General features: G+C 33.6%; 1 protein-coding gene across 1 annotated transcript; it reads right to left on the bottom strand.

The window, feature by feature from the left end:
* Positions 1-649: 649 nt before the first annotated feature.
* LOC130723796 (gibberellin 2-beta-dioxygenase 2-like) lies at positions 650-9,203 on the bottom strand. Its single transcript, XM_057574926.1, has 3 exons — positions 8,626-9,203; positions 2,246-2,585; positions 650-1,204 (listed from the first exon to the last, which is right to left on the bottom strand). The coding sequence occupies exons 1-3, from the start codon at positions 9,012-9,014 to the stop codon at positions 950-952; spliced, it is 984 nt and encodes a 327-aa protein (XP_057430909.1). The 5' UTR covers positions 9,015-9,203; the 3' UTR covers positions 650-949.
* Between the last annotated feature and the right edge of the window lie 1,423 nt (positions 9,204-10,626).

Here is a 10,626-nt window from a genome sequence, read left to right as displayed (position 1 = left end):
AAATCGGTTGTTCATTTCATTGCTTACTCTATCTCCATTTCACTGTTATTTCTGGTTCCCATCAATCATATAGTAGTAGCTAGTTCGTGATTTTCCACAATATTAAGTGGATAAATGAACCATTTTAATAAATTAATGTCCTTTTGTATACTAAGTATGCAAAAAAAGTAGTAAAAAATCAATTAATTATTGGTGATCACGTCGTTTTGTGGAAGACTTGTGAAAATAGTATTCAAAATTTTGAAATACCAATTGAACTCCAAGTTCATTTCAAATAGCTTAAATTTTGCATTCATACACATATAAATGACTTTTTTTTGTTGAATTGAATAAAGGGCTTTAAAATAGATACAATCGAAGTCCAAACCTAAAGGGCTTAAACTTCGTTTGATATCCAGGGTTCAGCCCAACATAAAAGATAAACATATGATCTCAAAGAAGCCCATCTTATCATCTTATTGGGCCTAATTCACTTGTCACAAACCACCTAATCGTTATACAGGACTAGCAGGGCCACTGCAATTGTCCACTATGAGCTCTGCTCATCCATCACAAATGTCATAAAAACATATCATGCAAACACACACACCACTATCTAGCTAATAATGTACTGTTGCCAGTGCCAAGAATCATACGCACTATAGATTATAGTTGCCATAAAGTAGTAACTAATTTTTTCTATTAACTTTCACAATTCCACTCAAATGCAAAAATTTGTTGCCACATTTTGGCAAAATATAAACTTTTAATGGGTATTTCAACACCTAAACAATACAAATTAAACACTAAATTACTTATCTAGTTTCTCTTTTTTTTTCCACTGTGAACGTCTATTAAGTGTGCACTACTGTTAGGTGTCTTTCCTTTGAGGCCATCATTTTACAAACAGAAAAGGGAAAAAACCTTTACACTATTAGTACCAAATCTACTTTTGATTGCTCATGCCCTATTACTCTACTTGTGTGCACTTCCTGAAAAGGTCAATGCGGCTGTCTCCAAGCCTGAGAGAGTAGGTGACTTTCTTGTATTCAGCCCAAGTAAATACTTTGAAGAGGGAGGGCCTCTCGGGTGTAACCATAACTGGAGGAGCAACAATGAAGGAATCAAGTGGTGGAGCCCCAAAATATGCCACTGACATTCTAGACTTGCATGAGTTGGTCACGGCCCTGTGTCTCACGCTCATAAATCTTCCATTTGTCATCACCTTCAAGACAACAAATAAACACTTAGTATTGATCAATCACTTCCATCTTTGCACAATTACTTAACCACAAAATTGAAGGCTAAATTGTCACCAAGCCTTAATTGTTCTATACTTCTATCCAAAATCCTTCGCAATTAATTTTCATTCCATCCATTTGTTAAGATGTAGTACACGACATGTTGGTTGTCCTGTTCCTCTGTAACATGTTATGTGTACCCCCATTTTAAAATCAGAGAGAAAATCATCACTCAAGGGAGAGTGAGATATATATCCAATCCAAATCCATTACAACTCAGCTCAGTATGCATGGACTCTAGGAGTAGCAATGTGGTTCAACCCGCCAAGCTAACCTATCAGGTAGGTCGGAGGGTATGACAATCTAACTTGCAACACACATAACCCACAAATTTAACTCACTAAGGTGTGCGGATAAACTCACGGATTAACTTAATGTCTTTTGTACATTGAAGTGAATGTGTTTTTGACAAATTTGACGGTGCAAGCAACACATTATTAGTATGTTTACATCATTTTTTCTTTTATCAGGAATCAATTTTTAAATGCTAGCTGAAGCTACTAAAAAGACGTTTATCCAACAGAAATAATTGATTATGAGTAATGATATATACACACCTCATTTTTTAAACACTCAATTTTCACTTCTTTCTATTTCTATCTCTCATCTTATCATCTATCACATCTCATATTTTCTCTCTCTTACTTTTTCTTTTCTTCCTATCTCTCTCATCATTCCACCTCTCCACCTCAAAAGAGAGGTGTGAATAAAACATTACTCAATTGATTATCTATTCACAATCAATTAAAAGAATTTTAAAAGGCTAACCACTAATCCACTATAGGATAATTTCTACATTTAACTTTTCTTATCAAGTCAAGCTTTTTCTTATTAATTTTAAGATATATTTCCTAGTTCCTACCCTACCCTACCTTCTCTGTTCATAGCAAAATGAAACCACCACCTATAAGATAAGATCATAAAAATTGATGCATAAGATAAGATCTTAAGAACATGCATCATACCTGTAGTAGATCTCCCACGTTAACACAGAAAGCATAGGGATCAGGAGTGACTGGGTTCCACACGCCATCTTGAACAGAGATTTGGAGGCCACCCACATCGTTGGATCTGAGGATGGTCAGTATCTGAGGGTCAGAATGCTCCCCAAACCCAACCTTAGTATAGGGGTCTTTGTTAAGTAAAGGAGGGTAGTGATTGAACCTGAGGACTGAGTCACTATCAACGTCCCTGATCAACCTGCTGAAAACCAGTGTATCAGGGACCCCCAGACCCTCTGCCATTAGCTCCAATATCTCACATGCTAGCTCTCTCAAAGCATCTGTGTATGCACTCACAGTAGAGCTGTCATGTACAATCAAACAGTAACACATTCAGAGCAAATCAGGTGGCTGTTCTTTTCCTCTAACCAAAACAATGCTCAGAGGAGGATATACCAAAATATATGTGGATGTAAATGACATGGCAGTTGAAATAGCAAAGCAATTCATGAAAAATTAAAAAGTAAATAAGTTTACATGTTTAGAAAAAGTGTGCTTCCGTTTCTGCTGGAAACGAGAATCAATCTTGGTAGAATAAAATTAATTCTACATGAGGTGTGTTTGAATTTAGAGTAAATTCAACTTGAAAACACATCCAATCCATTTTTCTAAGATGTTACTTGTAATATGGATGAATTGAAAGCAAAACACACAAAAAATATTGATGTTTTAGAGTTACATAAAGCATTATATTAGTTTCTAAATCAACCAAACACCAAAAAAAAGTATTGATGTTCAAGAGTTATATGAAGAATTAGGTTCACAATCGAAATCAATTAATGTGAAGTTCAGGAAGTGGATGGAATCCCCTCTAGCAAAATTTGAACCATTGATTTTTGGTTAAAATGGTTAAGGTTAACCAAACTAAAAAATCAACTTATCATTTGAATAAATAATGGTGATTTAGATGACTGCATACATGAAGAGAGGCAGGGGAGAATCCCCAGCTTCAAGTGTATAACTTAAATTTCACAACATTAGAAAAATAATTATTTTTTCACAAATATATTTAATTTGGGCTTAAATATGTTGGAGGTCCCTTTAAAATAGGGGTCTTTTGGTTAAGGCCCCTACAATTTTTTTTTGGTGGAATAAGCCCCTAATGTGAAAATAATATATAGTGATAAACCCCTACCGTGAGGTTCCGTTTAATTTCTCATGATTCTGCAAACGACGCTGACGTGGATTATATTTTGTGAAAATTATTCAATTAAAGAGGGTGCCACGTAAGTAAATTAGGGTTGAAAAAATAAAAACCCAAGTAAAAAACTCAAGTAAAATCCCCAAACGTACTTGTGTTTTTTACTTTGGATTTTCATTTTATTTTTATTTTTTGATCCCTCATTTACTTACGTAGCACCCTCTTTAATTGAATAATTTTCACAAAATATAATCCACGCCAACGCCGTTTACAGAATCATCAGAAATTAAACGGAACCTCACGGCAGGGGCTTATCACCATATATTATTTTCACATTAGGGGCTTATTCCACCCAAAAAAGTTTGTAGGGACCTTAACCAAAGCACCCCTATTTTAGAGGGACTTCCAACATATTTAAGCCTTTAATTTGAAATAAATCACACTTGAGTATAAGAAGAGGTAGTGAATAACTTCTCAATTTCAAAATTTATTATGATAAAAGAGAAAAAGATACAAAGATTTCAAATTTGTAAATCACATTGCAAGTTAACTGAAATCAATTAATAAATCAGGCTCTGGTTGAGCAGACACTACACTGCCACCATCTGCTCTGTTTCATTTCTGGTTTTGGTTAATTTGGTAAAAATTGTTAATTAATAACGAACTTTTTTCAACATTCATTGAAATTCAGCTTTTAGCATTGATTTGAATGGACGTGTTATTGATTTGTTTTGAGATCTCTGTCACAATTTATCTTAACAGTACTTCTGTTCTTCTGACCTTTCCTCTTTGATTTCACCTACTTACCAAATTAATCATAACCATGACAGAGTAATAATTCACTACTGTGTTGACATGACATTGAAGAGTAGAAAGAAGCTAAAAGGATTTCTGACATACAATCCCACCTCCTAGGAGCACCTACTCCTTTTTCCATTATCCCATGTGTGTGACATCAATGCCTTAATATTCTCACGTGCATTATGAATCTCTTCTCTAATAAAAATTGTTGTACATTGTGGCATAATAGGAGATGAAAAATAAGGAATAAATGTTATACACAATATACATTTAGGGAGTTTTCTAAATGACCATGATAAAATTTGGATTAAATAACTCATCATCCAATTATATTGGAGATAAGTGAGTTGTAATTTCTATATTTTATTTATTAATTCATTTCCAACTAATTTATCTCCAATATGATTGAATGATGGGTTATTTAACATAAACTTTATCATGAGTTAAACAATCTCTACATTTAGTCTTTATCTTTTATTCGATTTACATCTATTTTTTCTTTTTATTTTCCATTATTTTCTCATGACATCACTTATTATATATTTTACTTTTCTCTCTTTTGTTTCTATCTTTCTCTAACACTTAGTTTGTTTAAGGATACTCTAAATAGAGAAATGAGTAAGATGCAGTTCATCCTTCATTTGGTTGTATTTTACTACAGCAGATGAGAAAAATCAGTGGTGAGTTACTCCACCTTTTAGGAGTCCGCCTAAAATTGTGACGAAAGAGAGGAGAAACTTGTTATTATAAACATACTTTTCAATTTTATCCCTCAATTTTTATTATTTTTAAAAGAAATTGTATATTTAAGATAAAAGTGTAATTTCCTAGAAAACAATTTCTGATTTTACTCCTTTTCTATTTAATCAAACTAGAGATTAAAGTGTTCATGTTATTCTTTGTTTTCCCTTTATCTTTGTTTTCTATAATACCACATAACTTAGAGATATAAGAAAAAAATTGAGAAAAATAAAAAATATGATATGTGATGTAATATAAAAAGATTAAATAGATAAAAATGAGGTGAATAAGAAACCAAAATGTGAATAAATAAAAACACACCAAAGTAAATTATCCATGACCATTAGATGAGGATGAGAGTATTGAAAAATAATATTGCATATCTTATAAAGTACCATAAATTTCCAAAACATGAAAAAATAAAATAAAATGAAATTGCTGTTGAAAATGAGAATTTGCAGAGGCTATATAGGATAGGACCACAGTAGGAACGTGCTAGCTAGCTGTTGTATAGAGGATGGTTGGCACTTGGCACAGTTCCGTCACTCTTAGCTAGCAGCTAGAACTAGAAGGACTAACTAACGTTGAAACTCACAATTCATATTCTCTCTCCGTTCTTTCTTGGTCAGATACAACTCATTGGAGCACAAGGTACGTAGTATCAACTATAATTCATTGCTCACAGAGAGTCACATCTTAAGCTGGCAAAAACTTACTCCCTCCCTCCCTCCGTTCCTAATTATGAGATCTAATACAAAAAATTGCGCTTATTAAGAAAACATTAAATGTGTCTAATTAGTGTGTTGGTTTTTTAAAAATGCATACATTCTTTCATATTTACCCTTTGTTATTTTCTCTCACTAATAAATGATAGGTGGTAATTAAAACTTTAGAATTGAAAACACACCATTAATGTAAGAGTTCTATATGGAAGAGTAGAATACTTTTTGCTAGATTATTGTTAAAGGTCTTATATTTAGGAACTAGAAAATTTTAAAACTAGGTCTTATAATTAGGAATGGAGGGAGTACTACCAGTACACACCTCATTTTTAAAACACTTCATTTCCACCTCTTTTTGTTTCTATCTCTCTCCTCTTACCATCTATCACATCTCATACTTTCTCTCCCTTACTTTTTTTTTTCTTCCTATCTCTCTCATCATTCCACCTCACACACCTCAAAAGAGAGGTGTGTGAGTAACATTACTCATTTGTTTATGTTCTCAATGATATAAATATAATTAAGGTGATATATTGTATTTTATAATTACAGAATAAGAAATTGTTTTGACTCCCTAGATAAGAATAGTGACAAACACACATAACTTCGACTCCAACTGAAAAAGGGGACCAAAAATGTAAAGTAACTAAACAAAAATTCTTAGCCAGTTAGCCCCACAATTTTTTTTTCTAAGAGAGGGGCTACGTGATGTGAAGAGAGCTGTGTGCATCATCTTTCATTATTTAATATGTTAACGTGTTTTGGATGGGTCCCCTAGTATGGCACAAGAAAATTCTTGTGCAACCTTTGTATTAGTACTTTTGATTCTCTACCATAGCTCACTAACGAGTAACTATAATTTAAATTAAAATATATAAGGTCCAAAACAAGTTTTTCAGTGATTCTATATGACCCTTAATTGATCCAAATTAATTCATGTCATCTGTGAATTTTGAAGTTTGATACAAAGTTGAGAAATACATTTTTGGAAATGTTGAGGTAGGGAATCATATTCTCGTGTTTGTTATAATGTTGGAAATTAGATGCCCGGACATAAAACATTCTCGGGAATGAAATAACTTCCATAACTTCCGTCATTTGATTCTTTCCCATGGGAAAGTGATGTAACATCTCACTACTCACAAATTCCATCATATTTTTTTTTTCATTTTGAATTTTAAATTAAGTAAAATTTAAAAATATTCATGGGAATCATAAATCCTAACCAAACACACTTATAAGTCTTACCAGGAATGATATTCCCAACAAACAGACTCCCTGGAATATTATTCCCGGGAATGTATTTCCCAACCTTACCCAATCGCACCCAATCGACATTTGATTCTTCAATCGACATTATTGCTATCGTTTTCAATAGAGATTTCAAAACATTTTTTTGAACCTTACCCAATCGCACCCAATGCTTGCCGCTACCATTATCACCATCATTTTCATTAGCTTAATCATGGGTTGAGGTCCACCATTTCTCGTGCGGTTTTCGTTCGGGTCATCAAATTAGCCCTCAGATCACATCGAGTGTAAGGAGGCGTTTGTTTCAAGATTTGGAAAGAGATTCCCGGGAATATGAAGGTTGGGAATGAACATTCCTGCGTTTGTTACAAGATTGAAAACTATGATTCCTGGGTATCAATCATTCCCGGGAATAAAATAACTTCTACAATTCTCATGATTTCCTTCATATTGATTCCCATGAAAAAGGTTGGGAATCTTACATTTCCATGGGAAAGATGAATGTAACTTCCCACTTCTCCCACAATTTATCATTTTTACCTTTATTTTTAAGTTTTTTTAATTTTTAAATTAAGAAAATTTTAAAATGTTCCCGGGAATACAAAATACTTACCAAACACATTTATAAAATTTACCTAGGAATAACATACTCGGTAATCATATTCTTGGGAATAACATTCCCGGGAATGTGATCTCAAACCTTGAAACAAACGCCCCCTAAGGTTTCACAATTTTCAAGGCCACTAAGTTTCTCTGCTGATTTTCAGTTTTGATCACCATGTCACTTCACAAAGGAAGGATATGGGATATCACAAAAGGCGGCGAAGCACGATAGTTCCGCAACCTAATGCTCGCAAAGTGCGAGGAGGAGGAGGACATCTTCATGAGAGAAGACAGGGAGCGAAACAAAATATGTGGTGGAGAGGAGATGGAGCGAGTGTAGGAAATGTGATTGGTGGGTGGAGAAGATTTGGGGTGGTGGTGGTTGTGCCGAAGGGCATGGAGGTTGAGGGCAGGGGTTGTGGTGGAGAGTAGTTGGAAGAAGGGAAAGATAGTGGGATAGAGGTGATGTCCTAATATAATTTAAGATAGATTATTGAACCTAAAAGTAAAAAAAACATTACTTTTAATAATCACAAAACAAAAAAACATGTAATCCTTCATAGTGAGTCAAAATCTCCTTGCACAAAGTTGCACAACTATTTTGTTGTGTATATTTGGCAAACTTGTTTCGAATACAACACTAACTTTTATTTTAATTCATGTGTTTTATTCAATTTTTATCACCGAGTAAGTGTTAATATTCATTATCTAAGTCTTATTTGTTCATCAATTATCAGAATTTAAGTAATGTCTAACTTGTAAAAAAACTAGTTTAAAAATGAGAAATGTTTTATATACCTTTTATAAGGAATATTGTGGCCTTATCTCTAGTGAATATGGACTTTTCAATACCCATTGTTATTTTTCTCATACTGCAAGAAGCCATGGGGCAAAACAAACAAACCCCATACCTACTATTTCACTCAAACACAAAACTACTCTTTCAAGATTACGAAAGAGCATTTTCTTGAACCAAAACACAAGAGGAGAAAGATGACGATCGATATAGTAAAAAAACACACGCAATGAATGAAAAAGTAATAGACAATGACAGATTAAAAAAACGTACGAGTGAGTGCACGTACCTGAAGTTTGATGGATCATTGTACACGTTTTTTGACAGCGGAGCAACAGAATCGGTAGCACTACTGGCTTTGAGAAGAAGATACTCCACTTCACCTTTGTCTCCATTGAAACCAATGTTCTTGCTGCCATAACCAAAGGGGTAATCGCCAAACGCTGCCTCTTTCTTTTCTTGCAGCGGTTTCGCGAAGAAATCGAAACCTGCTTCTTCCATCTTGGTTATGATGTCATGAGGGATGCCATGGTTAACCACGTTGAAGAAACCGTATTCTTCGCACGCTTTCACGATGAGTTTCGCCGCGGTGGACCTCTCGGCCGTAAGGTCCACCCTGGGAAGGTCGATGAGTTTAATTCTTTCGTCCAGAATTGAATCTGGGGAAGCCAACACCATATTTGGTATTAGTGGTGGAAAGTGAATAATATATTGAAGCAGGAAACTATATGGTTTTGTGTATTAGGAAATAGAGGGAACGCAAAAGAGGGATTTGGGAGATAGGTTAGTGAGTTGGTGGTGTATGGTGGGTTATATTATATAGGGAGAGGGAGATGATAAATAAAAGGAAGGAAAGGAAGATTTGGGTTGTACTGTATCATAAGTGTTGGAGAGAGAGTGTGTGAGGGAATGATTAAGATAATCTTAAAGTTTTTTTTTATGGACAAATGTTAGTGATTAGTTATTAGTAAGTTAGAAAATCCATTCAAATTTTCCTTTCAGGATTGGAACCCTAAACCTTCACCTCTCTAACCCTTATGTCCTCTAGCTCTTTCCACTGTAAGGTTTTGTGATAATCTTAAGTGAATTGATTTTTTTTTTATCAGCCAAACAATTGTATTAAGGGAAGTACTAGGTGTACTTCAAACCAAGAGAAACACAAAAACAGAAAAGAAAAACAGTTACTAAGCAATCCTAATCCCAGTAAGAACTATCAAAGTATCCACAAAGCAATCCTAAACCAGGTCTCAAAAGTAATGTATGTGCAAGGTCCAGAAGCAATATAAAAATCAATCGAGAGCTCCCTGTGATCAACAAACAGTCAAGAATGTATCCAAGGAACTATACCAAAGACAGATATAAAGAAGGATGAATTTGCCATTCATAGAAGGAGCATCCAAAATCTTTGAATTTTCCACGAAGCCAAACCCAAGACCTGAATTGTAAATTGTCAATGACTTTATCAATGTCAATTTCCTCTTCTTTAAATATACTTGCATTTCTCTGAGACCAAATAGACCAAATAGTAGCAATCCAAATGACCCATGCCCCCCTTCTTTGATTCTTTGACCAGCAAGAGAAGGTGTGTTGAAGGAAGTGATTCACACCATCTTTAGGTAGGACAGTTGAGATACCGAACCATTTGTAACAGGCCATCCAAATATTCCACGCAAAAGGGCAATAGAAAAGAAGATGACAGGTGAATATTTGATAAGTCAATTTAAATATTGTGTCTATCTCATTTAATTTCATTAATAATTAAAGAGTGTGAATATTTAATATATTTTAATCTCATATTAGATATGAAGAGAGATAATCACATATTTTCAATTTGCTTATAAAAAAACATTTTCAATTTAAGGAAAATTAATAAAATTAATAATTTAAAAAATTACGATCGCATGAAAGAGACATAATGTGAGAATTATAACAACAATAATGAAATATTTATAGCAAGAATTAATGAGATATATGAAAAGAAGATATTGTACCTGTCAAAAAAAAACAGCTGCAATTAAGAGCGATTATTTTATTTCTAAGATTTTATTTTTCTTTTAAGATATTGTTGTGATTTGTTTAATTTTTACATTATGATAAGACTAACATGGAGTTGTCTAGTACTAATAGACAAGCGTAAGAGTGAAAATATAAGTTCGATCTTCGAACATTAATATTTCTAAATTTAATATTACATTTGTATTTAAATCTATCTTAGCGTTCAAGTTTATGATGAAATCCAAATATTATGCATCTAGCTTAGAGAAGTTTCTCTCTTGTCAATTGAAGCCAA

Source organism: Lotus japonicus, chromosome 6 (genome assembly GCF_012489685.1).
Source record: "Lotus japonicus ecotype B-129 chromosome 6, LjGifu_v1.2".
In the NCBI taxonomy this organism is placed as follows: domain Eukaryota; kingdom Viridiplantae; phylum Streptophyta; class Magnoliopsida; order Fabales; family Fabaceae; genus Lotus; species Lotus japonicus.
This window is presented reverse-complemented; position numbering and strand designations above follow the sequence as displayed.